The 19,025-nt window shown below is 38.6% G+C and overlaps 1 protein-coding gene across 1 annotated transcript in view; it reads left to right on the top strand.

Moving 5' to 3' along the window:
* The first annotated feature begins 3,972 nt into the window (after positions 1–3,972).
* LOC108059191 (LON peptidase N-terminal domain and RING finger protein 2) overlaps positions 3,973–19,025 on the top strand; it is a 29,025-nt gene continuing 13,972 nt past the window's right edge. The window contains exons 1-2 of the mRNA XM_070214429.1: positions 3,973–4,805; positions 9,252–10,692. Coding sequence (XP_070070530.1) covers positions 9,543–10,692 — 1,150 coding nt within the window. The 5' untranslated portion in view covers positions 3,973–4,805; positions 9,252–9,542. The remainder of the gene's footprint in view (positions 4,806–9,251; positions 10,693–19,025) is intronic.

Here is a 19,025-nt window from a genome sequence, read left to right as displayed (position 1 = left end):
TTAAGGTAATTCGAAATTAGTTTGGCTGACATACAAACATACCCACACTCACGCAGCAAAAAGGGGAGGATGTGAATTCTCTAGCCTACTTTCAGGCATGCAAAAAAAGCAGGCAAACTTTTCCAGGGCAAGGAAATTTATTCAAGGTTTAGGCAACGAGTTTGTTGTAGATATTTTTGTTCAATATTTCTCCTGAGTTCAAAGAATAGGAAAACCCTAAAACAGATTTTCGAATAAGAATGTTCCGTAACAAAATGTAGACTTTGTAGCAACAACAGAAGACGATAAAACTGAAAAGTATGAAACGTTTAAAAACAAATATGAAAACTAACGAAATTATGTTTAATATACAATAAACATTAAAATATATTTATTATATACAAAAAGAATTAGTTAAATGAATTACGCATGCTACAAAACCAACAAGCGAGTAACTTTTGTAGATAAATTCGTAGTTGATGATTTTTATATCTACCTTATACAGATATTAGTTGTATGCATATAGTACACTCAACTAAATAGCAAACGGGCAAGGGAAGGCGATCGTTAGGCAGGGTTAAAAATAGTAACTAAAGACACAAATTGTTGCAGTGCAAAGCAGAAAACAAACAAAAACGAGAAATTAGCAAAGCGATAACTTAAGTATGTAAGTAACGGGCGAGAGCTGAGTGTTTTTAGTGATTAAGAGTTAAAAAAATGGAAGCGTGGCGAAAACAGGAGCGGAGGCGCGAATCGAATGGCAATGCGAAACATATTAAATGCTATTATATACATAATATTATACACATATACATAACTTATATATACATATATATACATAAAAATATATTCTTACATATTATTAAAGACAAAAATGTTGTTGAATTTTAAAATCAATAAAAAGCCCGAAAAAAATCCATAAATAAAAATATTTAAATGTAGTGAGAATAAAAAGTGGACAAAACCGAAAACCAAAAAATTGTTAGTTGTTGCAAAAAATCAAGCTAAATTAATTAAATAAAACCAAACTAAAAAAGAACTTAACAAAGCGTTTTAGAGCCTTTACTTATATTTTGAGATTTTTGCAAAATGAAACGAAATGCAGATAATTTTATAAAATAAAAGCAAAATAAAGCTGAAGGAAAATTCATAAATAACACAGAGCTACCATAGCTTAAGTTGAGGCTTAAACGAAAGCTAGATCAAAGCTTAGATTAAAGTCTAAAAGGAGAAAAGAAAACTTCATTTGGTACTTAACAAACTTAGGAAAAATCAGCTTGAGGCATTAGAGCAATGCTAAAAGAAATCCACAAAAAACTCAGCCTATTGTTGTTGGCAGCATGCAAAACACAAAGTAAACACGAATGGAAACCAAATTTAAACTAAAATTTAACGATGAAAGCCTAAGCAAGGACACTAACATGTACCTAGATATATATACAAAAAACCAAAATAAAACTACAAAAAAACCAGAAGAGAAAACCTAAGGAAATTCCAACACAAGTGCTCGAGATGCTGCAGATATTAGCTATAATTTATTACCTAAACTGAAGTCATTTGTTAATTATTTTACACTCAACTTAATTAAGCTTAAGTTCCAATACATTCAATATAAGTTTTTGTAGATTTTGTTAACTAAATAAGAAAGTTATGTTTCTGTTATGGGCTATGATTTAAAAAGTAAACTGAAATTAATGCGTAGGAACTTCAAGCGATGAGAAGTGAGATTTAGGCGTGACGAATAATTATGTTTTATGAGAAACTGCAAAAAAGAACAAACAATAAAGGTTTAGATACAAATTTTGAAACGATAAATGCAAAAAAATTAATAATAATTTTTTTATTTTGTTGGTATACTTAAAGGTAAGTTGGTCCCTTGCATGTGTAGCCTACTTTGTGGCAGCAGCTCTTCGCCTGTATTTATGCAACACTTCTTTCAGATCTCCTGTTCAATGAAAAGCTTTACGGTTCCCGCCTTTTCTTTTGTAAGTATTGTTGTGAGTTGTAAGTGGTTGGCCTTCAAAGCAGCTGGAATACATATATTTTAGGGACTGGAGGTCAAGTTGATTGCATAATTGGTGACTGGATATGAGGATATGAATATGTAAACTGGATATGACATGGGATGTGCAACAGTTGGCTGCAGTTGACATGTTGCATCAATAAAGCTGCCGGAAATCCTAGAACGTAACTTACAACCACTGATATTCAATTATTTAAATTATTTTAAAATTTTAAAATATTTGTGTTATTTTAAAAATAGTTTGGTTTGGCTCAATCTGCAAAGTAAAAGTCCAAAAACGCTACCTTAAACAATCAATTTGCACTCCTTTTTGATTATAAAGGAAACTCGCTCGACTTCATTTTATATTCATTACCAAGCAAACGAAAAGAAAAATGGTAAAATGATTTGTTTGCCAGCTCAACCCGAACGAAAAACCCGAAACGGCGATATGCTCCTATTATGCAAAAAATTGCTTCAAACTAATTTCCTGATATATTGCTTACAAAATAAACATCTCAAACATGAAACTCGCAGCTAATTTCCGTTGATTAACAACAAAAGCAACAGCAACTATTTGAGATATGGAAACTGCATAACCAGTGCACAGAGAAAAAATTTGAGATTTGTTAAGTGGTACCTAAAACACATTTTTAAACTCATGTTCAAGATTTTTTCATTTGATTAGGCTCATCATTTTATTTTTTGACATTTTTTTAGACCCTACTATTAGTATTTAAATTTTTTGCTGAAAACATTTACAATTTTTTCCGTCTGCACGTTTTAAACCAGACCCAAACCTGAGGCGAAGCAATTCGATTACTTCCCTGCGGGGAAATGTGGCAATAAATGCGAGCAATGCTCAAACATATGGTTCCTCTCGCCCGCCGCGCATATTTTTATACTGGCTACGGCTTACGAAAGCGAAAAAATGAGTTAACAACAACGGCCACTCAAAATGTTAATAGCCAGCAACAGCATGGAAACTGGTAGTATGCAGGCAACCGCTAACAGACAACGTTGAACTTGAGCTTGAAATACAAGCCAAGCGAAGCCAAAAGAGAAAGACGCGGGAAAGAGAGGAGGGGAGGGGAGAGGAAGAGAAAGAGACAGGGGTTAGTTTGAGCCAAGTTTGTCGACAACTGCATTTGTTGATCAACCCAAATGAGGTCAACGCGTCGTATACGTAATTTGCGTTAAATGACAAAACAATATGTAAGAGCGATACAACACTTATGAAACGCTAAAATTCGATTACAGTCGAATTTCGGAAATATTTAACTCTATTGGGTACTCAGAGTCTTAAGTTAATAACATTAAAATCACTTAAAAAATTATTTTTTTCAATTCAAAATGTTAAATAAAAATGGTTTTTAACCATATTAATTAATTGAATTAATCATCCATTACTTTTATAACAAAAAAATATTACAAGTAGTTGTTTTTTAAAGAGTTTAACTTGTAATAACATTATTACATTTTTTTAATATTTTAAAAAAATTTATAAAAATGATATTTTATCTGAGTTTTTAAACAAGTTTTTCCTTATAAAACTTGGAGTTATGGAAGATCGACTGTATTTGTTGTCATTATTGATGTTGCTGGGTGTTTATACTGCTGTTGTCTGTTGAATGGCGCCGGAAATGCGCATCATACGATAAATGACGCCCACTGGTAACCTAGCACCCCCAGCACCACCCACTATCCCCCAGCCCAATAGTTTTCTTCCACCCCCCCTCGCCAACCCCCGCGTGCTCATCATTTTCGTTGGCGTCGCCTGTTTTGACAGTTGACGTTTTGCCGGCAAATTTTTCAAAAAAAAAACCGAGAGAGGTGCCGCCCGAAGAGAGCGGGAGCCCCCACAGTTGATGACGCAACAAAGTCGTAAGAGAATCCATCCCCAAGTGACATAATTCGAGTATAGCACTTGCTCTTTAGCCCCCAAAGAGAGCTTGATTTTTGCGCTCCAAGCGAACGACTGGCTTTTCACACCATTCATTCGCTGTTGAACAGCGGCCGTGGAAAGTTCAGACAGCAGGGAGACGTTCAGAAAACAGGCCGAAAAAATACAAAAAAGCCAGACTGTATAAAAAGTTATAAAAAAAAGATGAATAATAAAAAAGGCAAATAAAAAGCAACAAAGTGGAGCGCACCCCATAAGCAAATCATCGCCGAGCCACTCGAACACGTTGTTGCCGCCGCTGCTGCTGCCGCTGTCTCTTTCGCCCCAGTGCTTTCCCCTCTCTTTCTCGTCGCGTAACGTAAGCGTATTACAAAACAAACGCCAACGTAATCAAAGAAATAAATAAAATAAAATAAAGGCGCTCGTTCGCGTGTTTCGCAGTGTAAATAAATAAAATAAATAAATTAGTCACAAAATATTAAACGGGGGCCAAGTGCAACCCCCTCCCGGTTGCCGCGCACCCTTCGCTCTCAAAAAAAAAAGAAAAATTAACCCGTGTGTGCGGCGGGGTTACGTAAAGCCGACGGACAAGCGCCGTTCCAAGTTCTTACAAAACAAAAAAAATAAATATTGAGAAAAAACCACACATAACACGGGAAAATATATTCCCCAATTCGTTTTTTCGCACGCGTGTGGCTATAAATTTTTGGCAAACAACAAAAAAAAATATATACAAAAATATACAACAACAACAAAAAAATTTAAATAAATTGGAAAAAGAAGAAGAAGAGGGAGAATTTCGTGATTGTGTGAGAGTGTGTGTGTGATTCTCGACGAGCAACAGCCCACTGCCGCACCCCCCGCAAAAAAAACCGCCCCTTTTTTGGGGAAAAACAAGGAGGCGCGGTTCAACAGCGACAGGTAATTCCATTTTCCCTCTCTTCGTCTCTCTTTGGCGCTCTTTAGCCTCTCTCTGTGTGTGTTACGACATCAGACCACATGCTTTGCCCCTGTGTGCGTGCGTTTGTGCCCCTGTTTGTGTGTCCAATGTGAATGAACGCTCAACAAAGTTGCAGTTGCATTTTTCAAAGATTGGCACATTCAAGTCTCTCTCTTAGTTTTTCCGCTCTCACTCTCTTTTGTGGGGGAAAAACTGATTTTCATTTGCTATCTGCTGATTGTGAAAACAAAAAGTGCAGTCGCAGGGGGAGGAAAAACAGGGGGGCGGCTCTTACGTGTTGCCATATTTTTAAAGGCATTACTAAGCGTTTTTTCTGCGCTGTTTTGTTGACGTTCTGGCTCTGTGGCCAATTGAATTCGGCCTGCACTTGATAATCATTTATATTTAATGAGTGATAAAACTTTCGCGGAAAAATATATAACCGATTTCGTGATAAATTTGGCCTGATAACCAGGTGTGCTATTTTGCATTAGTTTTTCCATTTGTTAGATAGGTTAATTACGATAAATTCTCTTCAATTTTTATTTAAAAAAAACCTATGTTAAATATTAAAGAATATAGACCATTTCTGTTCTTAAAAATAAACTCTTTTTTTACATTTTATTGTGATAGTAAGGGTAAATAAGTTTTGGACATTTATTTTAAAAACTGAATTTACATTTATATTATTCAAACAGAAACCAAGATTAATTAGTGTGTTGTCAATATGAAAATAATATGCTATTGAATCGAAAATCCAAGTTAGGTGATTAATAAGTTTTAGATTATTTAAAATGCCAATATTTGAATTTTATGAACACACTTTCATTTTAAAATAGGTATAATTTAATTTTAAAGTACATTATTTCCAATAACGTTCTTTACAAGAAAAGTAAAACAAATAGAGCAATAAATAAGTGTTTAAAAAACTGGTTTATATTTTCCTGGAACTGAGGCTTAGTCATCGCTTTTCTACCTTCATGTTTCCGATAATCTACTAAAAATTCGCCTATTTGTCGGGGTCACCACCCATAATTCGTCAGCCTCCAAAGCGGGAAACTTGGCTCCTTCTCCTTTCCTCCCTCTCTTTTACCCCTCTCGCTCGGTTGACGTTTAGCGTTACGACACGTAATGTACTACGAGTATTATGCGACGTTTGCTGCCAATGAACGAGCCACAACAGCACAACGAGCCATTCAGTCAGTTCGCCCACTTGGCCCAAAACGAAAAGCGCTGAGGGGGTAAAATACAGAAAAAAAGGTTAGCTGGAAACGAGGAAAAACCCATTTGCATACGTCATCGGGCGAAAAGGTTCGTCATGAGTCAGAGTCGAATATCGAGGAAGCCAGACTCCAAGCAGCAGATCGCTGTTATATAAACAAAATCAAACACCACACTGGTTGGCATTATGTAAGGCCCAAAGGGACTGGGCCAATTAGTCAGCGAATGAGTGGGTTCTTGTGTAATCAGTGTGAAATCAAAACTAGAAATTTTGGTTGCTAATTGGCTTGCCTCAATAAATTCTTTACCCTGGTTTCTGTTTTAGTTCTCTGAGCTATTTATACAGGCGTTTATCATCGTCGTCATTGTCGTCCGTCGTCCAAATACAATGTCATAAAACGTGTGAGCCAAGCAAAAAACGACAAAACAAATGAGAAACCAATAAAACAAATATCAAAGAAGAAATCAAAATATACGAGAAACTTATACGCCAACATCAAGGCAATGAAAATTTATGTGATTTCATAACTGCGAGTATGATTTCGTAATTACGGGGAAAATTACCATTGGAGCATAATCAATTTATGGCTCACATTGTTATGCAACTTAATGGCTTATGTGGGGTGATTGGTACGTGATTAAAGAACTCTATCAAGAAGCCCAGGGGATTTTTACAATAATTTACCGATTATTTTGAAGAAGTCTCATTTCCTACATTCAATACTTCTGATAGTATCCCAAAAGTAGTAATTAAATAGTGGATACAACACAACTGTCGGTTTCAATCAGAACTTTACAACCCACCAACCAAATGGCTTGTTCCTTTATCGACTCCAATCAACGTTTGCCTACAATCACTTATCGGATTTAAGGCAAACAATGCCTGCATTCAGTTGACTTAGAATACCATCAAAGGCTGTTATAACTATAGTTATATAGATATTATATGTCATCGCATTGTCACCGCTGCCATTTTGTCTGAGTGACGATGGTCGACGTTGATAAAAAGGCAGTCAGTCGTTGTCTATGATTGACATTGCATAATATGGTAAAATATAAAGCAATCTACGAGCTATTGCCCTGAGGCAACCTGGCTCCACATATTTGCAGTTCGCTTAGGAACGTTTATCGGCCATCGGATTATGCAATACGACCATACGTACACGGACCCACGATTGCAGTCGGATACACGTGCAGTTATATGAGGCGTATACATAATTTTTACTTACGCAAAGCCAAACCGAAACTATCAACGACAACAGGAACAATTAGAATCGAGTGCCTGAAAGCTTGTTTACCAACTTTTCCCTCGCACAAAGTTTCACAATGTTTCATTTCACAATGCCAACTGATATAGCAGCTGGGGCTCCCTATCTCAATCGCGTTCGCTACCTCTCTATTTTGTATATACTTGTATGGTTTCAGACCCGAGCCTCAGCTTGTGTGAAGTTCTGCTTAAACCAATCTAAAAGTAGATTTTCTCGAGTGCCTGAAGGTCGATATCAGGAAATAGCTTTTGAAAGGGAAATTTATAAGAAAACTATTAATAACTTCAAACTTATTGATATTGAAGCTTTTAACAGCTCCCAACTATCCATAACTTCTATGCTTTCCCTTTGAAAATTCAAAACCCGTCTAATCTAACCCAAAAAACTTCCCCAGATCTTATGTAACCTGCAGCCGAAATTCTATTCCGAATATAACATGCGTGTTTCGTTATATTTTTTGGGTCGCCGACTTGATCAGAAAGTCTCATGTAGATCGTATATCTGCAGACATATAAACACACCCTTGATAAATTCATTTTCTTGGCTAACTACCAACTTATAAGATATTTCAGCATTACTTAACAACGAGATTTATGCAAAAGCAAAAATCGCCTGATATAAAAATGTTCGCGCGTGTCTCTGTGTGCGTTTTTATATCTCTTGCCGATTGGGGAAAAACTAAAAATTTCATTTGCACGCAGTTTTGTAGTTTCATTTCGCTTTGGCACACTTTGATTGCCTTTGCAAATGTAAACAAATTATAACCAAAAATAATAAAAGAAAAGCGGGGAAGGAATAGAGATCTTGATGCCGGGCGGACGACAACCAAAAAAATTGTTTACATAACAAAACCAGAATGCGAAGGCAAAGACAAAACCGAACTCCAAACGTGTGTGTGTCTGTGTGTGTGTGAGGGTGTATTTGTATCTGTGTGTTATGCCGGCATTGTTTATCTTAAAGATACAATACGAACGACGTCAAAAGCAAAACGTGCGCACAATCAAAAAATAAAAACCGAAACAAGCCAAAAATCAAACAAAAACAAAACCAGACTCTCTTTTTCGTATCTCACGAATACGTTGAGCAAGAGTTCTCGGAAAGAGAACCTAAGAGAACGCCTAAGAGCGGCTAAATATGCTACAGTATTGGTGTAGAAGTATCTGTGTGCCGATGATTTTGATTTCGTTACTTTAGCCAGCGTCCGCGTCAGTTGGCTCTATGTGATTCAGTGTTAATTTTCATAATATTATGTAATAGCATGTGCCGCCGTCTGGTTGCGATTATATTCTATTTTCTATGCCCTACCTTAACCGCAATTATACATGTGTAAACAGTAGTTTATTAGCATCGAACTTGGTGGATTTAGTTTAGCTTTCTAGGGTTTCCCTTCCAGCGTTCGGGAAGGTTCAATGAACTCTCTATTCCCTTTTTTCCGGTCGCACTTTATATAAGAATACGAGTGTTTCAGGGCAATTAGCTTTGTGCTAAGGCGACGAAAGTCACGTCATCGTTTTTTGGGCTAGTGGTGCGGGAAATGCACTTCGAATGCGAGATATCTGGCATTCTCCAGTGGTTAAGTAATAGATACAGTTCTTCCTCTTCTCCGTGGGCCATCCAGTAATCAAAGAGCGAGAGCCCCAGAGAGAGAGAGTGGGTTCTCTCTCTCTCTTCGATTTGATTGTGTGGGTTTGGAATTATAAAACAGAATCAAAAGCTGCCTCTGAGAATCAGTCAGTTGATTTCATTTCTTTGGCTGCCTGCTTTATTTTTGCCATTTTTTTTTTGAGCGTTACGTAAAGCCCCTATCTTCTTCTTGTTCCGCTTACTTCACATTCTCCCCGCTCTCTTTATCCCTGTCTATGTGTGTGTGCACTTCTCCCGGAACGGAATCGAAATCAAAATCCAACTCATATTCTCTTTGTTCTCTGTGTTTTTCAGATGCCTCGCTGCTGCTGTTGTCAAAACTTCTTCTTCAGTTCAACTAAAACAGCCAAAAGCAAAGCACGCAAGAGATTAATTGATGGCAAATGAAGTGATGAAATAAATATAAATTTATTGAATAGAAATACCAGTGAACGCAAGTGAAGTGAGTAGTGATGAGAGAGATATAGATATTGTATCTCAAAGATAGATTCTAACTGTTGACGTGACTGCAGGCAGCTACGAAAGTGAAAATAGAAATAAAAATAAAAATCAAATCAGAAATCGGAATACCAATCGGATACAGTGATGCCTCTGTCGCAGGGCTACTGGTCGAAGCCCTCGCTGCGCGCGATGAAGGTGCTCCGCCAGGAGCAGCCACCGCCAGCCGGCAGCCCACTACAGTGTTACCTGCCCCACGGCGACGGCCAGAACTCACTGCACTACCTGCTCGCCGAGTCCTTCGCCAAGGTGGGCAGTCTGCCCCAGGCCTTCGATGTCTACGAGCTCATAGCCAGCCGGCAGTTCGACGGCCACGTCCCCCTGGACAAGCTGAATGCCCTGGCCAGTGCGCTGACCTCCCACATCCGGCAGATGGGCGGCATTGCCACCACGCCCACCGTTAAGGATCCCAGCCCCAGAATATCAGCAGAAAGACTGGACCTGATGCCCTGGTCGAGGTATCACCATTATCAGGGCAAACAGAACCAGGCCGAGCAGATGGAATTCCTGCGCGGAGTGGGCAGTGAGTCCATGATGGGCGAGGCGGCGAGTGAGAATCCCCTGGATCTGCATTCGCCCACGCGAGAACTAAGAGTCCCGAGTCCGCTGCAGGATCTGGAGGACTACGATCCGCTGTTGTGCCCCCTCTGCTGCGACATCCTGCGCTGCCCGGTGACCACCAACTGTGGCCACACCTTCTGCCGCCAGTGCTGCGAGACGATCACGCAGTGCAACATCTGCCTGGTGCGATTTCCCCGCATCCAGGACTCGGCCGCAGGACCTCCAGGAGCACCGGCTTGCGCCCTGACCACCACCACTGCGAGTGGAGCGGGTTCCGGATTTTTTGCGACGCCCTCGCCCTCCGCCAACCTCAGCCTGATGAGCTTTCCCTCGGGCTATGGCGTTCAGCTGGCGTCCAGTGTCCACCGCCTGGCGGCACCACCCATGACAGTGACCACCACCACGGTGGCGTCCACCACGGCCACGGCCACCACCACCATGGCCTCCACCTCGGCGGCCGCTGCCCTGGGCCTGAGTGGTTATCCCTCCGCCCACCGAGGAGGCAGTGGCTCCAGCGCCATGAAGTTCATGCCCGACGTCCTCGTTCGCCGCCTGGTGGAGAAGTGGTGGGGCCCCGATCTGCAGGCCAAGAAGATCAGCGAGAAGGCCAGCAGCTGCATGCACCTCAATCTGCTCGACGACGCCCTCAAGTTCTGCAATGCCAGCTTGGAAAAAGGTGAGTTTGAAAATAACTTTTAAGGATTTTTATGGGGAAACCTTTTATAAAGAGAAGGCTTGAAATTATGAAAAGAAATTTAGAGAATTTATAATTCGGTATTACATCATTTCCATTTAACTTTGGAATGAAACAGACGTTTCTACTATTTCAAAAGAATTTTAAAATAAACAAAAGACTTTTTTTAATAATTTATCTACTTTATTTTATTAAATTTACTTGAAATACTTTTCTATTGTATTTGAGGAAAAGCCTATATTTCCTAAAAATGTTTAGTCCCGAAATATGTTTCAACCCATTTTTAAAATCACTTTTGGACTTTTTTAAAATTGCTTTCTAAAAAAACAAGGTCCTTTTTTTCTTGAATGCGGTTTCTTTTTGCCTTCAAAATTTCTGCAAGTGGAGCAGCAATCCTTTTCGATTCGCCTGCAATGGGGGGCGAATTGAAAAATCAATAAAGGGCAGGGCCGAAAATGGCAAGGCTCAATAGACTCCATTTGCTGACGTCAGGCGAGTCGAGGGAACCCATTGGTGGCGCAACAAGTTTCCCTTAGCAGAACCGCCCACACTTAACGCCTTGGAACCCACGCGGCGTATGCGTATTTTCGCCGATACTTCCACGGCACTTTCCACCCACGAATGTCAACTTGTTACTCTAATTGTGTGTGCTCAGCGCGACAAATGAAACTGGCAAAGGCGGGCCAAGGACCATTTTATCAAATATTTATAGAGCAAATTCAAAGTAAATAAACCTTGGCAGAGGGAGCGGCACAAATTGTATCTGATGGATGCGTGAACTGCGGCACGCGCTGCCAGCTCAACTCTTTCCGCACCCGAAATGTTGTTCTGAAAAATCTCTCTTCTTTTTTTAATGAATTATTGAGGCGCTGAGTCAGTCACTTGAGCTCAAGAGGATTTTCCCCTTCACTCGGCGGGAACACACACAAAAGAAATATTGAAACCCAGAACAGCTAATTAATCATTTCCATTTTCCCAGAGACAATTTTCTGGCTGCCCTCGCGGTGTCATAACGAAAATAGTTTTTCTTTTTTTTTTAAAGAGCATAAAATCACAGCGATTTACGCACTTAGAAATCCATCAAACAAAATGTTTCGAGTACCAGGCCAGCGGGAAAAAAATTAACAAAAGACAGAAGGCATCAGACGAGAAACACTTGACTCGTCAAGAGTTCTATTTTTTCAGCTTTTCTTGGAAGAGGGGCGGTGCTGTTTAAGCAAAACAATGGCAATGATGGACAGAATTAGGTGGAAGTGGGGAGAGAAAATAAAAAGCCATAACTAAAATTAACCAGATCCGAGATCGGAAAACTTTGTTGGCTGGCAATTAATAATTTCGACAATTCTTTGAATGACTTTGAGGTTTTTTACTTCACTATTTATAGGCAAGCGGAATTTTATTGTAATAAATAAGCATGCCTGCGTTATTTTGTTATTTATCTACCGGTAAATCAGTGAGCTATTTTAGATAACGAATAAATTATTTATGCTACTCCACGATATTCGTGATATTTGTTCTATCAACGATTCCATTTAATCGACTTTTTGGTCACCATAATTGCACCTATTTGCTGTTTACCAATCAATGTTTGCTTCTCTTTCGACGATTTTTCGCTTCTATATTTTTCTCTGTTTACCCCTAGAATACAAAATTAGATGGGGTCTTTCCACCTCCCCATCTACAAATTCTCCCTCGGGTGAATCAAAGTGTTTTCGCTCCCCATTCGCTTTCACCGGTGGATATAATGCATCAAAGTGTCTGGCATTTCTCGGGGTATTAAGTTGGCTTTTTGTCGGCACGTGGGCGGTGGGATTTTTCACCTGAAACGCACACAGAAGTTTGAGACCTGAAGAGCGGTGTTACTTTCATAATTGTCATTATCAAGGTGTAGGGTACTTTGTCAGCCTGTTTTTGTGATTAGCAAAAGTGTGTGCTGACGCATCCATCGTACGACTTTGTTGTTTACCCCGAAAGCATAATAATTAACGGGGGGCATTGGGTTTATATGTTGGATTGAAATAGCCGCAACGTTTCAGCTGACACGTAAACATCGAAGAATTATTCTAGTCGGTCTATTTATAATAAAGTATTTCCAATGTATTTGTTCTATTTCGTTTGCTTTTTGTCTTTTTCGTTATTTCCTCTCTTTCAATCGCCACAATCAGTTATTGACTTTTGCTGATAAAAAACAAAAAAGTCCCACAGAAGTAAAACGAAAAAGACTTTAAGTAAACACTTTTGATAAACAAAGTGTCGAGTCATGGTTATAAAAAGAATTCAACGAAAATGCAAATCCAAGACCCACGTCCCAAGCAATTAAGTGAGCAAATAAAGCGTTTCAGCAGGGATTCGTCGAAGCCAAGCTCATCACACATACGCCCTGTGGTACGCAGCCAAGTGGCCCACTTGACAATGAAGATGTCAGGGCAAAGTGTCAGCACTCTAGTATTCCGCACAGACACTCATCCTCCTGCAGGAGCTTAATGTCCTGCTGAAATGAGCCCGAGTCCTGGGCCAGACATGCTCAATTTAATTTACGTATACGTTGGCATGTCTTTTAACAACCTGAGGCTGGTAATGTAGTCGTTGACCTCATCAGGAATTTCGCCTTTTTTGCCAAGTATACAGAAAATAATTAACAAAAAAGTAATACAGAGCTGTCTGAGTGGAAAGAGTTGTTAAATGAGCCGCAAGGACTTGGCCTGAATACATATTTGCTTAGCAGGCAGCAGGGAAAAAATATAAAACAGCGAAAAGGTAGGGGTTCCATTAGAAATATTGCATTGAAAATGCCTTCATGTCATGCAAGGCTTTTTTCCTTTGGCCGCTTCTAATTTAATACGTTAATACACGTGAATGTGTATGCATTAAATGTATATGGTTTACATTATATGGTCGATCGTATAATTATATAGCGTGTTTTCGGGCTGACCAGTCGACTGCATTTAATGTTCCCTTTTCGAGTTGGGGTTTTTTCTGTTTTTCTGTTTGGCTGAAAGAATTTAGCACTAAACATGCAATTAATTTCGTTATTTTTTTCGCCACGTGGCTTTTCTGCCCTTGTTTCCACCGATTTCCATTAACTTTTATGGCCCGCTGGATTTCCTTTTCGCTTCAAATCATTTTTTAGTGGTTCGTGGAACTCCAATTCGGACTAACGAGCCCGGCGACTTCTTGGCGAAATTATTTCAATTTATGCGATTAATTAAAATGTAATTTCTTGGTAATTAGTTGGAGGTGGTAGCTCAAGGCGTTGACTTCTACGGAATTTCTTCCAAGAATTTAAGGAATGTAACCTAATCGGGGGGCTTATTCTATGTGTCATATTTTTTGATTACTGTCCGCAGCTGATAATGATATGTACAATATGCTGGGAGCTTATAAGGTTTTTTTTTTTAATAAATATTTTAGATAATTTTATTTAACAGGAGTAATTCTTATATTTTAATTTCTAAAAAATTTTAATTTTAAAAAGGGATAATTCTTTTTAAACTGAACTGCCTTGACTCACTTTTTATATAAACAACCGTATCCAGTATCAGCATAAAATAAATATCATTGTTGTTATGATGATAAGAATGGCACTTTCCAATCGTAATTGGAAAGCGTCTTCCAGGGTGGAACCCTGAACTCTAGAGAACCTTGCCTTTGTTCGGGACTATCAGACTATAACCCAAAACCCAAATAAGGCACACCTCGCTGGACATGTCCGATGCGATATGGCGATGATGGGGAACAAATTGGGTGAATAATATATCCATTCATGTGATTAAGACGTGACGCTTATCGCACCACGGTGCCTGCTCACCCAATTCACCTGATAAAGCCAGCCCATTAATACTATATGCGGGTATTTATATGTGCACGATTTGTGGTAATTGCTTGGAGAGCGCCTTGATCTTGTTAGCTTTGTTTTGCCCGAGGTTGAGTGCTCGTGCCATAAAACATTTGCCTGCCTTCATTGTCGTCATTCCCCTATTTTTAAAACGAACCCAAAGTCCCTGCAGGCCCCTCGCTTTCTGCAATCATTCAGAGTGACTGCACTCATTAACATTTGTTTCTTGCCATTTCTGACTGTGCTTTTGATTTCTGCCTTTTTTTGTGGCAGCTAACATTTTTTAATTAGCCAAACAAGAGCTGGAAACAGTGCTCCTGATTTTTTTTGTGTGCACTAAACAAAATTAAACAATGGAATTGGAAATGGAAAAATTATATTTGAAATAGAAAAGTTTAAATTGTATTTTAGTAAGATAATTAATTATAAAATAAATTAGAAATCATTGCTTGAATTCATTGAATTTTATATACAATTCATAGAAGTATAATATTATTTTTTTCCTGTGTATCCAAAGCGCAGGCAGCCAAAAATTTATTGCGCATTTTGAGGTCGTTGAGTTCTTTCCGTGAAAGTGAACAAAGAGAACCCGCAGGAGGAGCAGGAGGGTGGGGGAGAAAGTGGGAGAGAGTTTAACGACCACAAAATTCAACTGGCCTTGAGAAAGCCAGTTGCCAATGGCCGTCACAGATACACAGATACAGATGCAGATTTGCTTTAGAATGTAGTCGAGCAAAAAGATTGTGTTAATTCTCAGCACTGTGCTTTCTTTTTGCGATATTATTAAGTATGTGCGATTTGATTTATTTCTTTCTGCGTGCGCTTTCTCCACCCCCTACCCCTGATATTTTTTTCTCGCAGACGCCATGCGTTGCATAGCCGGCATTCCCCGTGTTCACGTATCTGATAGATACTTTTTGGCATGCTCGTCGCTACATATAACCCCGTCCCTCGACAAGTCTGGCGCACATTTCTAAAATGCCATCGCACATTTCACTAGCTAGCACCGAGTAAAAAACTAGAATAAAAAAGAATTTACAATTTACTTTCAAATGAGAATTCTAACCCGAAAGGAATTGTTTGTGCTTTCGCCTCAAATATTCATTTGCTTTGGGCCTGAAAATGTTCGGGTCGAGTAAATGCAAACTTTTCCCATTTCAAGTCAAGTTTTCGGTATTTACTTCTGGAATTCAGTTCACCCACCGGGCAAAGTGGGTGCTGTTTGCCTTGTGGGCTCTACGTGGGTTCTCTTTGAAGTCGAAGACGCAGAACAAGTTTTTAGGTGTAGGCGAGGTTGGCCGAATGGAATCTGTGTATCGGTGTTTGTGCGGTTAACAAACTTGAAAATATCTTGGCTAAAGTATGTCAGTTAACAGATTAATTTTTATATTTTCATACACATCTAAAAATACTTAGTTAAAAATTCTATGTTAAAAATTCTTTAACTATCTTTACAATTTCAATCTGAAACTTAATTATTCGACACTTAACCCAAGCTAATAAATGTCTCATGCACAATATTACCTAATTTCGCAAGAAATTCAATAAGTTTCAATTGAATTTCACAACTTTCGCCGAGTGACATAATAATGACCTTTAAATACACCCTCAGCTATTTATTTGGTTATGAAATGCTGACATGCACATCCATACAAATGACATTTGACACTTGGGAAGCATTCTGCTAGGCAAAACGAAAAAAAAAACCCTTTCATAACCGCATGGAAATTATTGTATTGAATAACTTGATCAATTATTCAGTGTTTCATAATAATGCCACTCCATAAAAGCGCAACAATGCAAGGAAAACTTAAGTGCAAGCCAGGCTTTTCCCCTTTCCCGTTTTTTCCCATTTGGGCACCCACAAATTCTGTCAAAAGCAGCAGAATGATGTAATAATCAGCTCACGAGCAAACACTTGGCTCGGGTTCCAAGAAAAACATTGAGACATATTCCTAATTGAGACATTCGCCCTCTCGCTCTGGCAAAAAATAGAAACAAAAATTATGCAAAAAAAAATGGGTTACAAAGAAAAAAACTGTTGCTCCTGTCGTTCGTTATTTTCTTGCTGCTGTAATTGCATAATGAGGCCAACGGCGTTGGAAAAATGAAAAGCCTAAACAAAAAAGTGCAGCGTGAGTCATAAAAACAAACGCTTCGTCCAGATTGTTGTCTATTAAGTAATATTCTATTGTAAACTGTGAATTACGATTCGCAAAATTCACTTTCAACATTTGCGAGCGGGCAGCAGCAACAAATCAACTGGGAGATTACTCAATTGACTGCTGCAATAGCTATATAGCAATAGCAATAGCAATAGGCCGTAGCAAAATCAAAAGTAAGTCGCCCGCTCACTTATACAAGCTGTCTCGCCCCCTCTCTTTCTAATGGCCTATTGCCGTCTCTTTCGACAGAGTGCCGCGGTTGCTCTCTGACTCGTTTGAATTACAGTTATGTCATAGAACGTAGGCAAAGTTGCTGCCGCTGGGTTGTTTGTGTTGTTTGTGTTGCTGCTGCTGCTGCCGTTGTTGTCGCTCGTGTTGCGCTTTATCGCATTGCCCAACAACAATAGCAACAATAGCTGCCCACAATCAGCAATCAGCAAACTGCAAAACTGCTAGCAATAATTTGTTAGACTATTGAGTAATAGACACGGGCCCAGACATCATTCCACTCCACTCCATTCCACAGGTAATTTTTGTTGCCCCGGGCAACAACAACCAGCGATTCTCGCCATCGCACCCTTAACCTTTTTATCCTAATCAATCTATTGAAAATTACATCAGCCTGACATTTTCCGCAAAGCGAATAAAATCCACAAAACAATTTCCACGGGGCGTGACTGCGCCAAAAGACAACTCAAAGTACACAGAGATTTCCGAAGATTTTTAAAGCCAAATACACAGTCAGAAAACTAGGATCCCCGCAAAACATCTATAATAATTAAAGAATATTTTTCCATAAATTAAATAAATTGTTTTTAGGAAGAAGCGCTATTAAAATGACTGCTTCAATTAAACAAACCATTCATAACACTTTTAAATTCAAGCAAGCAGAAGCAGTCTTTAAGTTGTCATATAATTTATTTAAATTATAAAAAAGCAACGCTAAGCACTAAGATTTAATTAAAATAATAAAGAACAATCACAGAAAAAAATTTTTAACCTAACGTTAATTAATTAAAATACGAAATATTTTAATATTTAATATGTAATTATTTTGCATCGAGTTAATTGCAAGTAATAGTTTCTCAAAGAATTCATTTAAAAATCAAAATGATCAATAATAAAATGTAATTGGAAATTTTCTCTCAGTGCCGTTATGCAACAATTACCGGGCCACATCGTCATCAAGTTAAGGGGAGTGTTGCCTAATTGACGGAACGAAGGCAGAATGGGATTATAAAAGCAAAGTTCAGCACGATGACATAATTGTTTTGGATTTGATTAGTCCGCAAAAAGGATTTCAATTAGCATTTAACCAGCAAAAGCTGTTAACACTAAATGATAAATCGAAAACTTTTCTACTTTGGCAACACGGATAGCATTCAATTTGGTTATTTGGGTCAGGCCGTCAGGAGCACTTGGAAGTTTTTTATTAACACGCCTGTCTGGAACTAAAATGTTTTTTTACCACCCTCTTTTTTTCGTTCGGTCTTTGCAAATAAAAGTTTTTTTCCAAAAAAAGAAGAGAAAAAAGAGGCAGGCGAAACTTTTTGCATTATCGTATTCTTTGTGTAAAAAATTCGTTCTAGCCAGGTGTGAGTAACAGCTATAAACAAATGATCAAAGAAGGTGCCATGATGCAACAGTCATTACATAACTGTAATTGGCTGCGGTTATATTATATATTTTCCTAGAATTATCTAAGAAATTACGATTGATTTACGAAGCTTTTGTAAACTTAGTAATCCAGAAAATTATCTGTGGAATTCCGTTTTGTTTTTGCATCTAAGTTAAGCTAAAATTGTTATAATAAATATTGATAACAAATTTGGAAGACATCGTTTTTAAAGCTTCAATGATACAATGCATTTATTTTTTGGAAAGGCTTATTTCAAGATCTTAAAAAAATTTATAAGTATTGAACCCAATTGTACGATATTTTTAAAAATTTTTGACATTTACTAGTTGCCCAGAATGACCCAGATCCCCGGCAGCCACTTTCAAAAACCTCCTATTGTAATAGTTGCCACACACCGTTGATTATTTAATCGCCGAAAGGAGAGGAGAAAAAAAGTTATTACAAAATTGCAAAATCCTCTGTTGTGGCGGGCAAAAACAAAAAACATGAGAAAAAAAATTAAAAGCGAGACGAAAATTTGAGAGCATTTACAAATCACGATTTAATTTCCACACGGCAACAACAAGCCGAAAAGCGTTGAAATTGGCAACAAACAAATGAGCAACAATGGGTTTTGGGGGCGGGGTGGCCAGAGGGGGCGGGGCGGCAGGCTAAGCGTGAAAAAGACAAAAGACCG

This window comes from Drosophila takahashii, chromosome 3L (genome assembly GCF_030179915.1).
Source record: "Drosophila takahashii strain IR98-3 E-12201 chromosome 3L, DtakHiC1v2, whole genome shotgun sequence".
In the NCBI taxonomy this organism is placed as follows: Eukaryota; Metazoa; Arthropoda; class Insecta; order Diptera; family Drosophilidae; genus Drosophila; species Drosophila takahashii.
This window is presented reverse-complemented; position numbering and strand designations above follow the sequence as displayed.